Source organism: Borostomias antarcticus, assembly GCF_949987555.1.
Source record: "Borostomias antarcticus genome assembly, chromosome: 11".
Classification (NCBI taxonomy): Eukaryota; Metazoa; Chordata; class Actinopteri; order Stomiiformes; family Stomiidae; genus Borostomias; species Borostomias antarcticus.
The window spans coordinates 21272304-21293163 of record NC_140244.1 but is presented as its reverse complement, the minus strand read 5'-3'; the positions used below and the strand labels follow the sequence as shown (position 1 = coordinate 21293163).

Genomic DNA, 20860 nt, shown 5'->3' with positions numbered 1-20860 from the left:
AAGGCATACGTTCCCTTTAAGGCAGCCATGGCCGCTCTCAAGTCGAGGCAGACATTTTTCAATGCAAGATTTTTCTTGCATAAATTATGTTCATGACGTAGTGCAAAAGGCCAAAATTGTTGTAATTTAGATGGACTTTACAGCAGAAGTCGGATATTACGCGACACCTCTGGTGTATTGCGATGATCTGAACAGTAGTGGAGACGAGATCGTCAGTAAACATTAAGAAAGAGAGATCCTAACGTTGCCAACCCTCCTTATCAATGCAAATACCTCTTTTGTGTGCAGCCATAGCGCTGTCTGGAAGCTGTGAGATGAATTTTTAATTATGTGTGACTAAAACAAACTGGCAAAGCTTTTCAAAAGGGGAGAATCACTGAAAATAAGACACATTTTACGGTAAGTTTGCAAACCATTCGAGTTCAAATTCAAGATTTCCATTTGCTTACCGCGACGAAATGGCGAGAGGAAATGAGTTTTTGGTTAATATGCAATGTTCTTAATTAGCATAATTTATATATTTATGATAAAGAGAGGGAAACACATAACATTTGGTCTCCAGTCATGGATATGTGCATGATTTCTGTCGCCTCAGTCTCGTGGCGAGACTTTTATCAGATAGGATGGGGGTGGGGTGCGAATTATCACCTTCTAAAGTTTTGACATATAGCGGTATTATTTCTATAGTAGGGTCTGCCATGCTACTGTTGTTTTGTGACGTTAGGAATTTAAGGTCAATGATGACGATTGACAGCTCCATTCGAAAGACGTGGAACACTGGAGGCCTATCTAATCGTTAGGCCTATAATCTGATGGTTTATGTTTAGGCTACTGCTAAATAACGGTCCAACGCATAACATCAAGATAGTCTGTTCTTTTTGCACATGCCTATTCCTACTCTGAACTCAATCGATGACCTGATTTTCAGAAACTGATAGGGTATGCAATCAAATAGCCTAAATAAGACCAATTGGTCTTAACTGCATACACATGGCAGTTCTAGCCATTGTCTGATCATTAGGTAGATCAGAAAAAAGGCACAACGCGGAAGAAACGTAATATTTTGATCAGCCTTGTTTTCTATGACATAAGGATTTTCTTTTTCCCATATAGAATGCTAGGAGGCCAGTGGACAGGTTGGTGGTGAGAGCACTTGAGTCATGGACCCCCAGGGTCTGCCTGCTAAAGATGCTCCCCTTACTGTCAATGAACAGGTACCACTTTCCCTATCCCTGCCAACACTAGACCTGACATGCCTCCTGCCCAACTTTCCAGAAACTCCTGTGTTGTCTCTGCTTAGCCCTACGCCCTCTCTCATAAGCTGTCACCACCATCAGTCATGTGTGGAATGATTCACTACCACAAATAAATTCATATCAGCTTGATAATCATTCATAAATTGTCATCAATTAATATTTTTCCTTGTGCTTGTGAGATTTATGCAACACTGCGATGCTTATTGATTAATCATGGGTTGTCTCTTTCTATGTCCCTTACACTCATAGAAAACAAAAGCAATGTATTTCATGGATGACAGGGGAGCATTCCGAGAGCATTGCTTAATTGCTTGTTGGCTGATGTTCTCAATGTTGTGTTGGTGTACTCATGTTTTTTCACCTGTCTTTTTGTTTTGGTTCATTGTGTGTTAACGTGTGCTTGGCTTCTCTGTTCTCCTTAGCCATTCACTGTCTGACTGCAGGGGTCTTTTTTCAGCCATTGCGTTCCTGCACTTTGAAATTACCTGCTAAAGACAACCAGGTATGCACCCTGCATTGTCCCTCTGCATCTCGGCCTCCAGCTCAGGTTGTCCTCCTGCCTCTTCTCCAGGTCTTTCATTGATGCGTTCGCTCATGAACCACATGCAGCTTTGGTTAGAAATGGACTGGAATTATTATAAATGGGATAGATGGGCTCTGTGCTTAGTGATTGGGAGATACAGTAATTATTGCAACCGACCGAGAATAAGATCTCATGTGCAGCATGGTGTTGCATCCAAACGGTAAACCACTAGATGCCTAATTACATGGTGGCATCAATGCTTATGGTCTTCTACCTGAGGAGATATCGACTGGATGGCGTTAGTAGAGTCATAACTGTATAATCTAGCGGATTGCAACTGAGCCTAAATATCGGTCTAGTTATGCTTCTTGCCATACAATAACTCAACTGTATGTAACCGAGTGAAACTGGGTTCTCATGAGTCCGTGAGTAGATAGCGAGTTGTAGCAGCTGGTTAAAACGCTGTCTGTCATGTGGGAGACCAGGGCATGCCGAAACATACGGGTTACACGTACATCTAGACTTGGCTCTCTTTCCTTGCAATGGCTCCGACCAACACTCATCCCCAGAGACTGAGCCCGTGTCATGCATTATGCAGCTATATTACTTGTTTCCGTCTTGTCTCCCCCCCTTACTGCTGTGTAGGTGATTGTGATGTCTGGCCATGAGACAATCCGTGTGCTGGAAGTGGAGGTGGATGGTTCTCTACCGTCCTCCATGCCTGATGGGAGGACCGACTTGGGGCCAGAGGATGGAGGTGGTTTGGCGCTTGAGCAGCCTGAGTCCAGCACACAGGGCAGCCCCACTGCCCCCCACAGCACTGGGGGAGTAGGTGAGCCCTGGACAGAGTTGGTTAGACTCTGGTTATGTGCAGCTGCATAAACAAAGAAAGCTATTTGCCTACAGATTGTAGTTTGTGATTGGTTTATGTGACAGTGCATTCATTAGGCGAGAGTTCAAGACTTCATTCAGAGTTCAAGACAATCATTTCAGCTTTCAGGAACTTTTATCCTCAAAACAACACAAGCAGTAGCAGAGCTCTGTCTCCCTGTCAGTGCTGGGTGAGCAGGCGGTGTCTGCTGTCCAGACCCTGGCTTCAGCTGCACCCTTCAACATGTCCCTGGCCCCGACCGCCATGCCCATAACTTTACAAGGCTGTCCACAGGTGAACTATTTCTCTTTCTGTGTTTTTCATCTAGCCTTCCCAAATGATCTCCAAAATAGTATGTGTAGTAGTGTAAACAAATCCGATAGTGATTTCTCTACTAGCAGCCTGTTGTTTTAAATGTTAATCGGTTACATTATCTTTTTAACCACATGCTGTAATTTCCTGTTTGGTTTGGTCATTTCCTCAGCCCCTGTGGTGACTCACACTGATGTATGAGTGGATCACTCACTCCTCTCTCCCTGCAGGTCCTGACACAGGAAGGCCTGGCCACTCTGATGACAGGGATGATGACACAGACCGGGACCCTGGGCCAGCCCCTGCTCATCCCCTTCAGCATGGCAGGGTCCATGGGGGGCCAGGGAGGCCTGGCTGTGCTCACCTTCCCCACCACCAACGTAGCCACCCTCCCTGGGCTCACGGCCGCCAGCCCTGCCGGAGGCCTTCTCAAACTTCCCTTCGCTGGTCTGCAAGGTATCATCAATCTGAATCAGAATTCGCTTTATTCGCCAAGTTCATTTTCACAAGTACAGTTCTGTATAGGGTCCTCGGTGGTGACGCGGTCCAAGCATCAGGTTCTGGTGCAGCTGCCCATCGGGGACTGGGATTCGCGCCGACATGGCCGGATCGTACGGGGGAACGAGGGTGGTTCGTTTAATTTCCCGAGGGTGGTTAGTTTAATTTCAGCGTGAGGGTGTGGTGCTCTACAGCGACCCTGCCTGGTGTCGGAGTCACGGTCCTGGGCTTGAGGGAGTCTGTAGCTGGCTCTCTCTTCCAGATTGCTCTCTCTTCCAGATTGCAGACCACAGGGTTGTGTGACGGACCCTCCAGCAACAGGGGACAATTAGACAATAGGTCAGGTGTGATTGGCTACCAAATTGGGTGAAAATGGGATAAAATCTTTCTTTTTTTTACACAAACAGTACAATTCAGGAATTTCACTTAGTGGATGGTGCACAGAGGATTTGCATATAAAGATTCACAATAAAACAATAAGCTAAACATAATCAGAATATACAAATATATAGGCTATACAACATAAGTTGTATATAAAGCTATTATATATGCACAGTACATCAAAGTATACTATAGATGCAGCCCTGTGTGTGTGTGTGTGTGTGTGTGTGTGTGTGTGAGAATGGCTAGATAGCGAACAATGGTTTGCTCAAAAGCATGTTAGCCATCTACACACCACCAAGCATTACTCTGCTCATCTCCCCCCCACAGCTGCCACAGTACTAAACTCCATCCAGCCCCAACTGCAGGCGGCTTGCCAGACGGTCTTCCAGCCTCAGACTGCCTCTCTGCAGTCAGGGCAGTCAGCCATGCAGCAGGCGACATCCCAACCCAGCCAGCTGACCGCGGCCCAGATGGGCTCGGCCATGACAGCGGTCTCCCAGCCCAGCGTGTCGGTAGCAACACTCCAGACAGCGGGACTGTCCATCAACCCCGCCATCGTAAGAACGCCTTTGTGATTCTTTGCGTTTTTTACTCCTTGAGGTGTGCTGTATCTTATGCGACCTGTATTAGTTTGTCCTGTGTGTTTGCATTACGACAGCCGCCTGATAAGCTGTCATTAGCATCGGTGTAGAGTAAGAGATGTTTTTCTACATTGTGAATGTGTTTCTCTGTTCTAAGTTCAGCGCAGCGTCTCTGGGAGCTCAGCCCCAGTTCATCAGCTCTCTCGCTTCCACTCCCATCTTCACCAGCGCCATGTCCGGCCTCACCAGCCAGATCATCACCAACGCACAGGGACAGGTGGGGCACTCGCACAATCAGCATGTTTACTAGCCCTTCTCAGTCCTGTAGTCGCATTCCGCTCGCTCATGCCAGACAACAGTCCTTTGCTGGTCCATTCACTTCGCCGTCAAAATAAATCGCTGTCGGCCTATTTAGGAGAGGCGCTCATATTTACAAGTGTCAGATAAACATGAGACTTCGCTTACCTAAACAAAAGGGTCTATTTAAACAAATGCTGGGTTTTGAAGCCTCGGCGCTACAATTAAATAACTTATTCATACACGTTCTGTCCGAGTGAAATTATTTTTCCGAGGTAGTCTTCTTCTGTGGTGGTGGCGGTCTCTTTGAAGCTTCAAAGCACCGCCACCACCACAGAAGAAGACTACCTCGGAAAAATAATTTCACTCGGACAGAACTTGTATAAATAAGTTATTTAATTGTAGCGCCGAGGCTTCAAAACCCAGCATTTGTTTAAATAGACCCTTTTGTTTAGGTAAGCGAAGTCTCATGTTTATCTGACACTTGTAAATATGAGCGCCTCTCCTAAATAGGCCGACACCGATTTATTTTGACGGCGAAGTGAATGGACCAGCAAAGGACTGTTGTCTGGCATGAGCGAGCGGAATGCGACTACAGGACTGAGAAGGGCTACATGTTTACATGCTTTATTCATACAGCAATATGCAGTGTTTGTAGCACTATTACATACAGTATGGCACAGAGCAACACGGTGGTAAAATCAGTCATCTGAAAGATACAAGCACAGAATACTTTTGTCCTTACGTCTGTGCGTTGATACATGTCCCATGATCCTTTCTGATCTGCAGGTGATTGGAACTCTCCCTCTGTTGGTGAACCCGGCCTCTCTGACGGGAGGCGCCGCCACTCCAGCTCTGCCTCTCCAGGGCCTGCAGGTCCAGACCGTCGCCCCGCAGCTCGTCTTCAACACCCAGGGCCAGATCATAGCCACCATAGGGAACGGACCTGCCGCGGTCCCCTCCTCTGCGGCCGTCTTGTCCAAGCCGACTGCCCCTCTGGCGCTCTCCAAGCCCAGCGCTCAGGTACAGGCCTCAGGTCATATACGTGCTTGTTAAGAGAGTACTGTGTAATGACCAAATAGAGTACTTGCACTGATGTCTTTGTGACGTTTTTCATTGAACGTCAATTGCACAGATTTAAAAAATTTGGTTTTAACTATTGAATAACGAATGTAATCATTAATCCACACTTTGACACCCTCCCCCAGGCGCAGGCAGTGCCGGTTACTCAGTCGCCCGTGGTCATCGCCCCACAACCGGCCGTGATGAAGACCGGCACCTCCCTCTCCTCCTCGGCCCCTATCGCCTGTGGAGACACAGCCACAGTGGGCCAGCTCGTCAGCAGTACGTACATCCACCTGCATGGCCCCTCTCCAAACATAGAATGTGTTTGGGAAGTAGGTAGATATTTTTAACTGGTGTCCGTCTATCGTTAGAGCCCCAACAGTCGGTGGCTGATGAAGAGGGCATTAACCTGGAGGAGATTCGAGAATTCGCCAAGAACTTCAAGATCCGCCGGCTCTCCCTGGGGCTGACGCAGACGCAAGTGGGACAGGCTCTCACTGCAACTGAAGGACCGGCTTACAGCCAGTCTGCTATCTGCAGGTCAGTTCTCTATTATACTGGCTGTTAACAGTACACCACTGACAAGGTGGATTAAAGTCATTCTAACGCGATAAACATGTTGGCAGTATGGTCTTTGCATGCTATCTTTTGTGGAAATCCGCACTCCCTGACAAAGGCCAAAGGGCTGAAACGCGTCCGTTCATTGTCTGCTGCTTGTACTTGTGCATTAAACGCAGTTAAAACGTATTTGAAAGTGCGGATTTCCCCTCTTTTTGTTAAATTTACGCTCTAGAATCCACACCCGTCAAGAGTTGAAGACTTGTGGGTTGAGCGTGCCATGTATCCTATATGCTATATTTTGTGCCATATAGAATTTTGCCACCGTTGTCCTCCCGTCGCCTATCTGCAGGTTTGAGAAGCTGGACATCACACCCAAGAGTGCCCAGAAGCTGAAGCCTGTGTTGGAGAGGTGGCTGGCTGAAGCAGAGGTTTGGAACCAGAAGGGGCAGCAAAACCTGATGGAGTTTGTGGGTGGGGAGCCCTCCAAGAAACGCAAGCGTCGCACCAGTTTCACCCCACAGGCCATCGAGGTGCTGAACACCTACTTTGAGAAGAATGCCCTGCCCACGGGCCAGGAGATCACAGAGATCGCCAAGGAGCTCAACTACGACCGCGAGGTGGTCCGCGTGTGGTTCTGCAACCGGCGACAGACACTGAAAAACACCAGCAAGATCAATGTCTTTCAGGTCCAGCAGTGAAGTTGTGTCAAAAGCAGCTGTGGCTCGGTAGGGACGATGAAGAGAAAAGACTGTGTAGCAGAAGAAGTAATGTTGTTAAGAAGATGTGATAACCTCCAGAAAGTTGGAAACCATATTTACTGAGAAAATGAAGTTGACACTTACCAGTAATTGAACTGGTAATCAAGTGCTCAGAAACGAGTCACCATATTTTTGGTGTGCGTATGTGTGACTGTGTGAGAAGGGAGAGAGAAAAGATCAATTGCATGTGAAGAGGCGTATGAGGTATCAATGTTGCTTAATCATAATTTATAACATGTTGTTTAATGAATTAATATACAGTACCATGCCATTCTGCAAGACAATGGATGGAATTTGATCCAAGTGGTTTTATACACTTACAATACAGGTTTGTAAGTGATGTGTATAGATTTAGAGGCAAATGCCTCTGAAATATTAGGTCACAATATTGTTACACATTATGCTGGCGTCACCATAGGTTTGAAATTTGTATTTGCTTCCTCAGTTATTATGGTTCTATATTGTGTCTATAAAATGTGTGAATGTGCTACTTAAAGGGAGTATTCTGTGTCAGAAAAACATTGCCCCTTTGTTTACCATGGTAAAGCTTGAGTACACACACACACACACACACACATACATAGTCAGCTTAACAAATTGACTGGTTCAAGAGACTCAGGCTTTACCTCTGTATTCTTAAAATAAAACCTAATCAAATTTAATCAAATTGATTAATTGAATACAAATGTGTGTGTTTGAATTAATTAATCAGTCAATATTTTATTAATTTAAATGATAATTAATCATGTTTTGAAATTGAAGTGCAGGACAAGTTTTGGTATTCCACTTTTGTAAACTAAGCCTCAAAGCACGTAGACTTTCAAACCTGTCTACCACATTTAATTTTTAATAATTGGCACTTTAAGGACTGTAGGCATACCACAGAGGTTGCATATTAGGTTTGTGTATGGACAGATTTCCTATGAGGTTGATTGCTAGAAAGTCCAGCTACAGCTGGAAACCTGAGGGACACTGCTTGTTTTGGGTGCAGTCGATGGCCACTTTGGGAGGCACAGGCTGCTTGTTAGGAGAGCTAGAATATTTAAATCAAAGATACCCCGTCATTGTATTTTTAGTTTTTCTAACCTGCAGCATTGAGAAATGTAGCAAATGAAAATGCAAACTATAATAACAATCATATGCTGTCAAGAATATCCGTTTTGTAATAAAATGGGTTAAAATTTTGTCGTTAGGCCGATGTGAAAGAACATCATTTTCATAATAATGCAGATTTTTGTCTATATAGATGAAATATCATATTGAACGGTGGAATTTGTTCTCCATATAATGTATGTTCCTTTTTAGATGTAACTTGTGTTATGCTAGATATATACTTAATTTTTCATATGCATTTAGGTTTGTGTGCATCTTTTGTAAAAACAAATAAATAAAATAATAAAATCCATTTCAGAACTTTCTCTTTTCAAATAACTGTATCTGCCACTAGGTTTACTTTATCATTGCCATGTTGAGTGCAATATTAAGAAATAAAACCAGCGAAAAAGTGCATTCTGTGCAAGATCATGAGAATGACTGTATAGAATGGGCGACTGTATGAATCTTTGGCATTCTCTGTCTAATAAAGTATTATACTGAACATTCATATTTGTCTCATTGGGTCGTGCAATGTGAACATGTTCCACAGACAAACCCAAAGCTATGCACTGGCATTCATCGATAAAGTGGCATTCCATCAATAAAGACGGAAACCGTGATTGCCCATTCTTGTTCAACATTAATCACACGTTTGGGTGAGTGAAAGGTCGTCTCTCAGAGGCCTTCAGCTGACTAGTGTTGTGGCTTGTGGAGCTTATAGAGGCTAAATCAAGTGATTATCAAATTATATCATTCCAATGCACTAGGTGGCGGTCGTCTAAGTGCAACTATCGATTTTGGGACGCTACGGTGACCGGAAATAGATCTGTCTTGTTGACGCTGTTACTGTAGCTGTCAAATGGCCAAATCCCCAAATCCCAAATCACGTCATATCCATGGATGGTCAAATCCATAGCAGTCACCACTAGCAAGGTGCTTCGAACACCTGGCCGGCCACAATAGCAACGCGCCAAAATTAACCAATGTAAACAGTAGTAAAGTGGCTTGTTTGAATGGGGTGAATATCATTCCAATGCACTAGGTGGCGGTCGTCTGTGTATATGACGTGGCGGCCGAAACGCCACAGAAGAAGAATCCGGATACTACGGAAGAATCTTCTTTCTTGATGAAGAGACATAAACAAACAAAATATATTTTGTATATATTTCGGTTCCATTGCTACCCTATGGACATTGTTTTGATTCGTATTTGATAAATGATCTTTAAGACTTCCTTAGAGTTGATAATAGCTCAATAATCCGTCACAGCATCGCGCTAACGTTCTATCAACTTCAATCCCTCTCCGAGCGTCCAGCCAGCTGCTTGTCTGCTGGCTAGCTAGCTAGCTAACCCGACAGCTAGTAGAAACGAGCTAGCTAACTCGACAGCTAGTAGAAACGAGCTAGCTAACTAGCTCGACATGTTGATTTTAGTGCAGCTGGAGCGAGGGAGCAACTGAGACATGACGTGAAACGGCCAGCTTCAGTGTTAGCTATCTATGTAACCTCCCCGCCATTAAAGGTAAATTATCATTACCATGTAAACGTTACGTTAATAGTAGCTAATGTCACGCTGTATAGTGTGGCTAACGTAAGCCAAGTTGGCTAGCTAATGTCGTTCTCGTTAGTTATCGTTGCCAGCTAACAGGCACCATCTCGCACGCATTGCAGTGTGATATGACATGGGACAAAACATGCTGTCACAGTTGCTTGCTAAGTTTCAGACAATGTTTGCAGCGTCCCAGCTCTCTAACATTAGACTGGACAGGGTAGTCTGACATTTATAACATTCATAGACACGCTTGACAATTCCGCAATGAAGACAGTCTTTAGCTTGCTATTTCTGGCGTTAGCCTACTCACCTGTTGTCAGGGACTGGGCAAGAACGGACAGTGTGTTGTCAGATACGGATCACGTTATCAATTGATGACACTGGCAGTTAGCTAGCTAGATGTCTGCCTTTACCACTCAGTGGGCTAGGCACGTGTAGATTAGACATACCCACAGATTATGCATTTAGACAGATAAGAGTTTGACTGGATTCAATTGTATATGAACATAAATAAGCTGAAACGTGAGTGTTTTTCGTTTTCCCTCCCATAAAGTTTTGGGACATTTGGATTTCCCAGGCGCTTGACCAAGTCAAGTTTGATTGGAATCGGACACGCAAAGCTCCCATCGTCGTCGTGGTCATGGCGTGGGCTCTGAAGCTGCCGCTCACTGATGAAGTGATTGAATCAGGACTGGTCCAGGACTTCGATGCCAGTCTGTCTGGCATCGGACAGGAGCTCGGAGCTGGGGCATACAGTATGAGGTAGGAGAATGATGGGAGTCCTTTGCTCTCTATAGACTGCTACTCAAATTGTTGAGATTGATCTTTTTTGCATTGTTGAGGTTACAATTGCAGGTGTAGTGCTGGCATACTGTTTGGTGTGCCACATAATGTATGCTACATAATTTGTTTTGTCTCCTGGTAAAATGTATTCTATTATGTATTTAATTAAGCTAGTTTCAATTATAATTTTCTCACATCTCAGTCCTCAGTAATGTCATTTTAATGTTATATCAGGTTGTGGTTTAAAATAAATGTCAGCAGTGTTCACTTTACCCAAGGGTTTTTCTAGGAATCTATGAATACTGAACCTGCACAAGGTTAGGTGGTGTTATGCAAGTCAGTCTGGACATTGGTCTAAATTAAAGCCAAGGCAAGAAGCAAAACCACAAACCATTCCAGTTTTAGGACGTTTGCCATCCAGTCTCAATATGGCTAAATTGACACTATGTGTGGACAGACTATAATGTATTAACAGTTCACATTTTGTTGAAGGAGGGGTCTACATACCAAGTTGTGTGGTGTGTAACTCTGAATTGAGTTAGGATAACTGATTTTTACCAAAACATTGAGAGCAATGTCCTTTTGGCAGTTTCTGTTGAATTAAATTGTTCAGTCAACATAGCCTGGACTCAGCCACGATTAACCTTACATTTCATCATTGATTTTCTATGTGTGTGTTGAAGGAGATCTGTCTCAGTTTAGGATTTGCTGATTGAGACATTTTTAGTTCCTGGGGCCAAGCTCTCTTTTTCAGACATCTTGTTAATTTAGTCAGTGCTTGGTTACATGATACTAAGAGCTTGCAACAGGCCTCATTGTCAACAGCATTCCTCTGTTGAGAGAGGTTATGAGCTGAACAGGCTGGATACCAAGGTAGTTGACTGTATTGCCCCTGTTATTTTCCACTGTTGCTAATGAAAGTTAGAGAACGTCATATACCACAGTTCCTCTTTCCAGAGGCTCGTAGTGATCAACGTATTTGGTGTATAACCACTTCTTAGTTTACTGAGTAACAATATGTCGGGGTCTTGAAGGATGTGTTGTTGTAAGAGTGTTCTACCCAAGTTTCATATTGGGAACATCTGAGGTCTGATCAGAAACAGTTATTGGTTCTGAAGGATGCCAGGTCGTTTCCAATTGTTATTTACTAGAAAAAGCAAGCGTGTTAATTGTTGTCCATCTGCTCTCTCTTCAGCGATGTGCTGGCCCTCCCTATCTTCAAGCAGGAGGAGTCCAACCTTCCCCCTGACAGCGACAACAAGATCCTTCCCTTCCAGTACGTTCTGTGTGCAGCTACCTCGCCTGCCGTCAAACTGCATGATGAAACACTCACCTACCTCAACCAAGGTGAGCAGCTGGATCCGCCTTTATTTACACTGTCAAGACAATCTACACACCAGATCATGGCAATATTGTATAGTAATGATGCAGAATTGCATTCATTATAGACTATATAAACCGCTCTGCGTTTTGTGTGTGTGTGTTTGACTTACAGGGCAGTCTTATGAAATTCGCATGCTTGATAATCGGAAAATGGGAGAACTCCCAGAGATCACTGGCAAAATGGTGAAGGTGAGGGACCCGGCCAAGGCCACTCAAACCACCACGAGCTGTCGAGTCAGCTTGCATCAAGACCTGTAGCAATATATGTAGTGTTTCCTAGAGCTACTCTTCTGTGTGTCTTTAGAGCATCATTCGGGTGGTGTTCCACGACCGGCGTCTCCAGTACACAGAGCACCAGCAGCTGGAGGGCTGGCGCTGGAACCGGCCTGGAGACCGCATCCTGGACCTGGGTGAGACCAGTGCTCTCCCTACCTCTCAGATGCTCAGCCTGTATCAGCTGTGGAATGGATTCATGTGAATATTGCTGTTCAGTCTCGATCCAGTATTCATGATCATATCTCGTAGATCAGTCAGTGATGGAAGGAAACGCACAGCACCTTTCATAATCACTTGTTTCACATTGATCCATTGCAGACATCCCCATGTCAGTTGGCATGGTCGACCCCAGAGCCAACCCTACTCAACTGAACACTGTGGAGTTCCTGTGGGACCCGTCAAAAAGAACCTCAGTTTTTATCCAGGTAGCATGATGAACACCACCCCAAATTTCCCAAGCACAGGACATACAGTAGCTTCATCTCTCAACAATAATCTTATTTTGCCTTGAGACGTCAAGGCTATGAATGGAGGAATGCTGGTTGAGTACATACGCTGCCCACAATGTCCGAACAGCAGAGTTGCTGCCTGTCTTTCACCATAGACTGGAAACTCACTTCTTCATAGATATAGAACCAGGAACCTTCCTCTTAAGCACCTTGCATTTATATTTTGCTACGCTTGAATGCAGTTATTGTAAGTCACTTTGGATAAAAGTGTCTACTAAATGACTGTAAAGTATGACTCTTGTTTGAGTGCTTAGTTTCATTGTTGAAATTGAACAGTGTGTTAAAATTGAACAGTTATCATCTTGTTGTATAGGTTTAAATTAGATATGCACTTCCTTGTTTTAGGTTCACTGCATCAGCACGGAGTTCACCATGCGTAAGCACGGGGGAGAGAAGGGTGTTCCGTTCCGCATCCAGATCGACACTTTCAAAGACAACGAGGGCGGAGAGTACACAGAACACCTGCACTCGGCCAGCTGCCAGGTCAAAGTCTTCAAGGTGAGGGGAAAGAGTTGGACCGCGGCAATTAAGCCGCTGTCAATTGTGAAGAAGGTGTTTTCGAGCCATCTTGTGACCCTGTGTCCTGGTACCCAACGGTGAATGTCCTGACCTCTCCCCACTGGCCGCAGCCTAAAGGTGCGGACAGGAAGCAGAAGACGGACAGAGAGAAGATGGAGAAGAGGGCGCCGCAGGAGAAGGAGAAGTACCAGCCCTCCTATGAAACCACCATCCTGACCGAGGTTAGAATGGCCGGGGAGGACGAGGGGGATGCACTGAGACAGCCGTCAGCAGGAGGGTTTGTCTAAGAAACAAAGCTTTAGACTGTTGATGTAGAGGCTTGAACACACAGGTAATTACATTTTCACCACAGTCGTTAAGGACTCCCAGGCAAGGTTATGTATCGGTTATTAGGCTAATTGGTGTAGAACACCAAAGCCAGACATGGTTACCCAACTGTACTGGAATAACAGGACTGTCTGTCTGTTGCAGTGCTCTCCCTGGCCTGAGATCACTTATGTCAACAACTCTCCATCGCCTGGCTTCAACAGCACCCACAACAGCTTCCCAGTGGCCGAGGGGTAGGGAACGTCCATGTGGACATGGAGAGCACACCCGCTCACAGTGCTTATTTTGTTGCACACTGGCCCCGAACACGACAATGCTTGTGGAAGATACTCCATGTTAATCTCTCCCCCAGCAAAAATGACTTCTCTGTCTTTCAGAAATGGATCGCCCAATCACCAGCCAGAGCCAGTTGTCCAGGTGGCAGATGTAAGAATCTCCTTTCTTTGTTCGAGTGTATCATAGCTCCAGGCTGCTCCATAGCTGATCCCATATGTTCAAAACAAACATTACATCCACAGTACTTGTTTAACCACCTGCTGCATCCACATAACTGAATGTGACTCACTGGAGTTGTGCTTTGGTTTGAGTTTGTTTTCCTTCTGGCATTGCAGCTAAAGCTGTAGTACTGTTGGTATTGTATGTATAAAAGTGAGATAAACTACACTAGAAAAATGTGAGACTGATAGTTTGCATTGATTCTTGCAAATAATTATTCATTTAAAGCATTCATTGTTACCCCTTGTCCTTTATTAATCAGTATTTGGCATGTGTTGTGATTCAAATGCTCTCCAAATGCTGTTTAATTTTCTATCCCTTACTGTATGTTTGCTGTCTGTGTTCAAATGGAAAAAGAGATGAGATATATACTTTAGTTTTGTGTTTCAAGATACTACAGATTCAAGATACTACAATATATGAACTTCAAGGACACAGTGATGGTGGAGAAAATGTAGGCTAATATTTAGTACTCTTAAATACTGCATTAAGCTCCATTGGTATGCCTCTATATTTGTGTGTAGGTCCATCAATGCTTTTTAGGAACTCCTGTCGATTCTTCATGGATTTCTTTCCAGAATGTGAACGATGCACTCCTGATGACTGGAAATATATACTGACTGGATTTAACTTGTTATGATAGAATAATATAGTCTATTTTAACAGAGGGGCTGTTTTTTTCTGTTGTCACAATGTCACCCTCTTCTGTATGTGTCATCCCCATAAACATAGATTTTTGGGGCTTATGGGGAAGTTTGAAAAGGTGTACATTATCATAATAAAACTGAGTGAGAGACGTTCTGCCTTTCAGTTGTCGACCCATCTACTTAGAGGAGAAAGTGAAAGCCATCAGGTATATATGACATTATTTGCTGATTTCTTGTATGAATGTTGAATGGTTTCAAGAGCAGAGGTGGGGTAAATGCACACATATCTCATACCAGGCTCCCAGCATTTCTGCTTATGTATGTATATAGCAATTTAACAAAACAAACTGGTATTCATTCTGTGTGTTTCTGTGCAGAAGTGTGTGATAGCTGAGCACTGTAGGGAGTTTATGGTTTCAGGGAAGTAATCAAGTGTGTGCGTGCTGTAAATATTTCTGAAAATGTATTGGGTTCCTTTAGTCTGAACTGTTGTAATGGGTTTAATTCCTCCTGTATGCATGTTATGGGTGGGCTTGTTTTAGACTAAAGGCTCTCGTCTGATCACCCATTCAAGGTTAATTGGCAACATATTTACCTGTCTTTCTGTTTGTCTCTCTCCTTTCTCTGTATCTCTCCTTCTGTCTGTATCTTTCTGTTTCTCCTTCTGTCTCTCTGTATCTCTCCTTCTGTCTCTGTATCTTTCTCTCTCCTTCTGTCTCTATCTTTGTCTGTCTCCTATCTCTGTATCTCCTTCTGTCTCTGTATCGTTCTGTCTGTCTCTCCTGTCTCTGTATCTCTCCTTCTGTCTCTATCTTTCTGTCTCTCTCTCCTTCTTTCTCTGTATCTTGCCTAACAGAATTTGTTACCCACGGCAACACCACAGGAGGCACAGCAGTGGCTGCATAGAAACCGTTTCTCACCTTTCTGTCGGCTGTTCACCAATTTCTCAGGTAAGATCCTTCCTGGCACATTTGATTTTTTTGGGGGGGGAGGAGGTGTAAACTCTTGTTGTTGGGAGTTTGCTGTCATTGCACTGTTATATGGTTAAGCTCAGTATATGTTAGTCAGTATTTCTAATGGAAGACTGTTCTGATGGAAGACTGTTGTGTCTTCCAGGGGCAGACCTGTTGAAACTAACCAGGGAAGATGTCATTCAGATCTGCGGACCAGCAGATGGTATTCGGCTCTTCAATGCACTGAAAGGACGGTAAGGATTCCTCCTCGCTGTCAATTCCTACTGCCACACGGAAAAGCATGGCGGGGCCCGTATATGGGCTTATTACAGTGTAAGGGGTGTATTAATGGCGATCACGTGTGTGTGTCCACATGTGCAGGGTGGTGCGTCCCAGGCTGACCGTCTATGTGTGTCAGGAGTCTCAACAGGCGAGGGAACAACAGCAGAAACATGAGAATGGAGACGCTGCCAGCAGTACCTTTTTCGGTCAGTGTGGGTTTGAGCGCTTACTACATGTATTACAACATTATCTGTATCTGTATCCGTATCCGTATCGCTGCTTTGCTAGCGGCCCTGACTCTGTAAAACGGTTCTTTGAGAACTTGGAACTGATTTTGCACGCCGATTTTTGGATATCGTCACGTCATGCCTATGTTCATGTTAAACACTCACAAGATGTTCACAGAACCTCTATACGCATCACGTACGCGGCGGCCGCACCGTGCATCATCGGGACATGGCGACTGATTCCTGTTGTCTTGTCCGTGTGCGCAGTGTATCACGCCATCTACCTGGAGGAGCTGACGGCCGCCGAGCTGACCGAGAAGATCGCTCAGCTGTTCAGTATCTCACCCAGACAGATCAGTCAGATCTTTAAACAGGGCCCCACTGGCATCCACGTGCTGGTCAGCGACGAGGTAAGACTCAGAGATCCATCCTGCCGTCACACGTGACATCTAGCTCTGTTGTCTGGATCAGTCTGTGGATCATTATGTGTGTGTGTGTGTGTGTGTGTGTGCCTGTGAGTGTGTGTGCGTGTGTGTATACATGTTTGTTTACAATACCTATAACGTGCCTCTCTCCTCCTCACAGATGATTCAAAATTTCCAGGATGAGGTGTGTTTCATTCTGGACACGATGAAAGGTATGACAACATGGACCCAATCAGTAGGGACTCACCTCAGTGAGCTAACCTAGGTTCTCATATCACACACTCTGTATATAGGGGTGTCCCAATGTTTGCTTCTTCATTGGAGTGCTTGGGACTGATCCGGATCATGTCCTATTATTAATCTGTGCTAACTACGTATGTAGTCCCGTGAACAGATATGTTGTGTGATTTGGCTAAAAATGTATGTCCACACAAAACGGCTTCTGTTTCGTTGTTGACAGCTGAGACAAACGATGGCTACCACATCATCTTGAAGTGAAGACTGACTGGGAGACGGCTCCGCCGCTCTCTCCTGTCAACACAACCCTCGCAGCCCCACTAGAGCTTCAGCCCCCTGACCTGATGTTCCTGGACTGTGCTAGAGAGCCAACAGAGCTCCGCCCTGGATCGCTCTCAACAACTGTTATGAGGCAGCTAAGGGAAGGTTGGACTGAAGCGCCCGGCCCCTCTCTCTCCGGTACCTTACTGTCTTACTTTGAAAGGAGTGACTCGGTGGTCAATGTTAAACACTCACCTCTCCTCACGTTTTTAAGTGGTGTAATCAACCCTGTTTACTCACGGCTCATCATGAAAAAAGTAAGGACCCTATCAGCGGAGCATATGGCGTGCCAAGTTCTCTTCCCTTCAGAATCAAGAGTTTGCTGTTCCCTTTAAAAAATATATATATATATATATTGTCAGTCTTGCCTGGAATGTGACCAACCCAGAGATAGGCTGTGGTCTTCCTCCTCCTGCCAAGGCGGCCATGCTGGAGCCAGAGCAGCAGTGGGTACGGCCGGACATCTCCCAACCCAGCACTTGAACAGGAGTCTTTCAATTGATGTCAGTTTGGCAGCCATGACACCCCCCTCTGTCCTCTGCCGATACGATGCTGTCGTGAAAGCCAACGGTCGGCCGAGTTTGTCCCCGTGTGCTCTGTTACTTGTGAGAGGACCTCCGTGAAGCTTTCCTTGACCTCTGAACACTGTCGGTGTCAGTGTTTGTGTCCCATCTTAATTTGCGACGTCTTCTTCCCCAGGCTTTTTACCCGTTGAGCCGAGCGGTGATGAGATGTTCTCTGTTAGTGATCAGTGGAAACACCAGCTAGCAAGCCTCTCCCTCTCTCCCTATGCTCCTGTGACTTTTTAATCTACACTTTCAAATCCCTCAATTTGAGTAGGTAATTGTCTAAAAACGTTCTGAATTATGAATCATGTGTTATTATTTTATAACCTTTTACATAACATACTTTTGTTGCTCCTTTTTTTTTTTTTTTTTTAAAGAAAATGTATATTTGCATTTTGGATATTACCACTTCAAAATACTAATCCATGTAGCGGGTTGTTAAGGGTATGCCCAGACTGTGTGTGGACAGATGTAGCTGGTTTCAATTCAATCTGTTCTACTGAATGCTGACAGCATTATGGATGGCTTGACATTAGATGTTCCATACCTTGGCCCTTTCCTATGTCATCAGAAGAATTAAACGACTTACAAATAAATGACCTAGTGTTTGAGTGTTTGCCCATCCACATCTTCTTGATAAACAAGTGTATGTTTTCTTGCCTGTATGGCTAAAGTGACACGGAACTAACTCTGGGATCACCCCATGGAGGTATAATGGGATCACCCTCAGCGTTCCTATGGTAGTGTTCATAAGGAACCAGGAACCAGAAGGACCTGGCTTTTACTACCTTGTGAATCGATGAACAAAATAGAACACTATATAATGCTATGGCTTCTGTGTTATTTTGTCGTTTTTGGCTAGTTTTCACGCATAGGATGAAATCGAATAATGGACAAAGAGCTCGTTATGACTACATTTCCCAGCCTACGTGGCGCATGGGATGTTCGTGATGTCACAATGAGTATATATGGCTACTGTGTAGCATTCCTTACTCTATTGTTACATTGTAACAAACCGGGGCAGAGGCAAGGAAAAGAAGGACGTCAATCCAGCACAACATTTGTAACAATTTGGCACTGTTTATTAACGAGGAGGAGATAGCCGCTATCTTGCTTGAAAACACGCTTAATCGAGCCTGAATCCGCCCTCGTAGAAAAAGGATTTCGAACCAAGATGTCAGTGGATTGCTTCTCCAATGCAAGCATTTAAAGGCTTAAACCAGGAAGATAAGGCATTCGGCAATTATCTTCAATTTTTGCATCCTCAATGAAAAGGATAATGCCGGCAATAAATTTCAACTAAACTGTATGACGTCCTTCTTTCCCACCGTCTGCCCTGCTGTCCATGGCTAATAGGCTACGACAAAGTTAAATGGAACATGCACTTATGGGAGCGACCTTTTAAGATATAGCCTAGCCTATGTAACGTTAGACGTAAGAACAATGAGCAGCCTGTAACCTAATGCAGAAATACTGGTACAAACTGACAATCATAGCCTGGTTTACTACAAGCCAGGCCTTTCCTCACTGAATAGGCTACATAATCATCTGCTCGCTGTAAAATTCGTACAGCTAGTGAGAAATATAGCTCACCGCCTTTTGTTTGAGATTGAAAATAGACAGATCATAAGGGGAAATAAATCGGGCGCAAGATTCATGAGCTGTCGGCATTGGAAGAAGAAACGGTCAACGGGTTCATCGGAAAGAGGGGTCTTTATAGCTGCTTCAGGTAAGAGGGTCTAGCATTCATTTCACTGGGCAGACTGCCATTGTGTGCCTAGAGAGGTTGACATGCTACGCTGAAGACGCTGGGCCGAGCCAGGCCCATGTCTGTTAGGTTGCATTATGCTTCTGGGACACTGCTCATTGTCCTCCCGTCACGAGTCTTATTGGTTTGTTGTCATTTGCTGCTGCAGTTGTTGAAAGGTTTATTAACGGCACGCACTGAGCGTGTGACTGACGCTCTTCCAAATTATCGCACGCCGTCGCTACCAGACATTGAGCCCAAATTCTGTTCAGGATAGCTGACTGAAATAATTTCCAGTTTCCTGTAGGCTATCGTGCGTTTCTCGTGTGTTACAATATCACATCGGCTAGAGGAGTTGTCTAATTTGGGTCAAGTGTCTTATTGCAATGTATAGATAGAAAAGATGTTTCAAATGAAAGATAATTAAGGCCTACGTTGTCATTGTCCTTTGTGAGTCATGGATCTATAAGGCACCATGATAATCTATTTTGGGAAGTAGCCTTAGGCTACTACGTTATAGTAATATTCCATGAGATATATATTTTCGTGCTTCATATATCATTCAGTCATAGCAGTTCCATAGGGATAATGAGATGCTTTGGGGGGATCAAATAAGCAGAGACTTTGTTCATCTTTAGCAGAAACCCCACCCCCTACAGCTCCAACACACATTTTACATGGTTGTGAGGGATCAGGTTTTAGGTCTAAGGATGGTATTCAGTGCATGTGAGACCAGGCCCTAATGGCCATAATGATATTAAGAAGCACATCTGGCATACCTCGGATGTAAAGAGATGCAATTTGCATATTCAGATGTCTCCGGTCGGTATGGCCCTTCCCCAGTGTCCCTAAATCCCTGGCTAGTGAAGACGCTTCACTGTGTGGTTTGAGAGTCAGGACTAGAAGAACGTAAAGATGAGTTTCACCAAGGCCACTCTCATGAACCGTGCTTTCCTAGTTGCCATGGTGATGTATCCAGACTTGATGGTTTTTGGAGCAGCAGTTCATGCGAGACGGAGAGAGAGTGACAGGCAGGAATACAGATGAAAGGAGACTCGGACCGAAAACGGATGTCACCCTCCGTGGTATCATGTACTGGACCCCCCACCCCCAGCCTAGAGAATGTACTCAAGGGAATGTCTCCATCTACTGTAATGAGGGTGCAGTCTTGTGAATTCATTGCGTATGTAATTGACTGATGTAATAGTGCATTTATTGTTTTATTTTTTTAGCCTGTGCTCGCTGATTTGATGATTGTGTCAGAGGTATTGTGTGCAATGTATCAGTTTAGTTTGAAAGTCCAGTTTTTGAAAGGTTGTCTAATAAATGCATTTAGATGTGCCAGACTAGTATTCTGTTTGTGTGTGTGTGTGTGTGTGACCACAGTCTGTCCTTCACTTGATGTACTGAG

At 44.6% G+C, this 20860-nt stretch overlaps 2 protein-coding genes across 4 annotated transcripts; both read left to right on the top strand.

The window, feature by feature from the left end:
• The first annotated feature begins 185 nt into the window (after positions 1–185).
• Positions 186–10390, top strand: pou6f1 (POU class 6 homeobox 1). 2 transcript variants are annotated; one of them, XM_084445460.1, is made up of 13 exons: positions 385–399; positions 1114–1214; positions 1679–1758; positions 2425–2611; positions 2835–2944; positions 3193–3418; positions 4172–4401; positions 4583–4702; positions 5512–5745; positions 5931–6066; positions 6159–6327; positions 6698–9722; positions 10306–10390. In XM_084445460.1, the coding sequence occupies exons 4-12, from the start codon at positions 2434–2436 to the stop codon at positions 7044–7046; spliced, it is 1752 nt and encodes a 583-aa protein (XP_084301586.1). In that variant the 5' UTR covers positions 385–399; positions 1114–1214; positions 1679–1758; positions 2425–2433; the 3' UTR covers positions 7047–9722; positions 10306–10390. The 2 variants fall into 2 exon arrangements, with proteins under 2 accessions (XP_084301585.1, XP_084301586.1); XM_084445459.1 differs by lacking the exon at positions 1679–1758 and having other exon boundaries at positions 186–399.
• Positions 9762–18294, top strand: tfcp2 (transcription factor CP2). 2 transcript variants are annotated; one of them, XM_084445462.1, is made up of 17 exons: positions 9762–10514; positions 11731–11882; positions 12031–12107; positions 12223–12328; positions 12513–12619; positions 13049–13201; positions 13333–13443; positions 13694–13782; positions 13927–13975; positions 14436–14498; positions 14856–14897; positions 15548–15641; positions 15808–15898; positions 16026–16132; positions 16421–16563; positions 16739–16790; positions 17039–18294. In XM_084445462.1, the coding sequence occupies exons 1-17, from the start codon at positions 10393–10395 to the stop codon at positions 17074–17076; spliced, it is 1596 nt and encodes a 531-aa protein (XP_084301588.1). In that variant the 5' UTR covers positions 9762–10392; the 3' UTR covers positions 17077–18294. The 2 variants fall into 2 exon arrangements, with proteins under 2 accessions (XP_084301588.1, XP_084301589.1); XM_084445463.1 differs by lacking the exon at positions 12031–12107 and having other exon boundaries at positions 10374–10514.
• The last annotated feature ends 2566 nt before the right edge of the window (positions 18295–20860 follow it).

Bases quoted from the DNA above. Each gene is read 5' to 3' on its own strand.
- pou6f1 (XM_084445459.1), top strand. From the start codon at position 1,161: ATGGACCCCCAGGGTCTGCCTGCTAAAGATGCTCCCCTTACTGTCAAT. The intron at 1,215-2,424 runs GTACCACTTTCC...ACTGCTGTGTAG, and splicing joins CCCTTACTGTCAATGAACAG to GTGATTGTGATGTCTGGCCA. The intron at 6,067-6,158 runs GTACGTACATCC...GTCTATCGTTAG, and splicing joins AGTGGGCCAGCTCGTCAGCA to AGCCCCAACAGTCGGTGGCT.
- tfcp2 (XM_084445462.1), top strand. From the start codon at position 10,393: ATGGCGTGGGCTCTGAAGCTGCCGCTCACTGATGAAGTGATTGAATCA. The intron at 10,515-11,730 runs GTAGGAGAATGA...CTCTCTCTTCAG, and splicing joins GCTGGGGCATACAGTATGAG to CGATGTGCTGGCCCTCCCTA. The intron at 14,898-15,547 runs GTATATATGACA...CTTGCCTAACAG, and splicing joins GAGAAAGTGAAAGCCATCAG to AATTTGTTACCCACGGCAAC.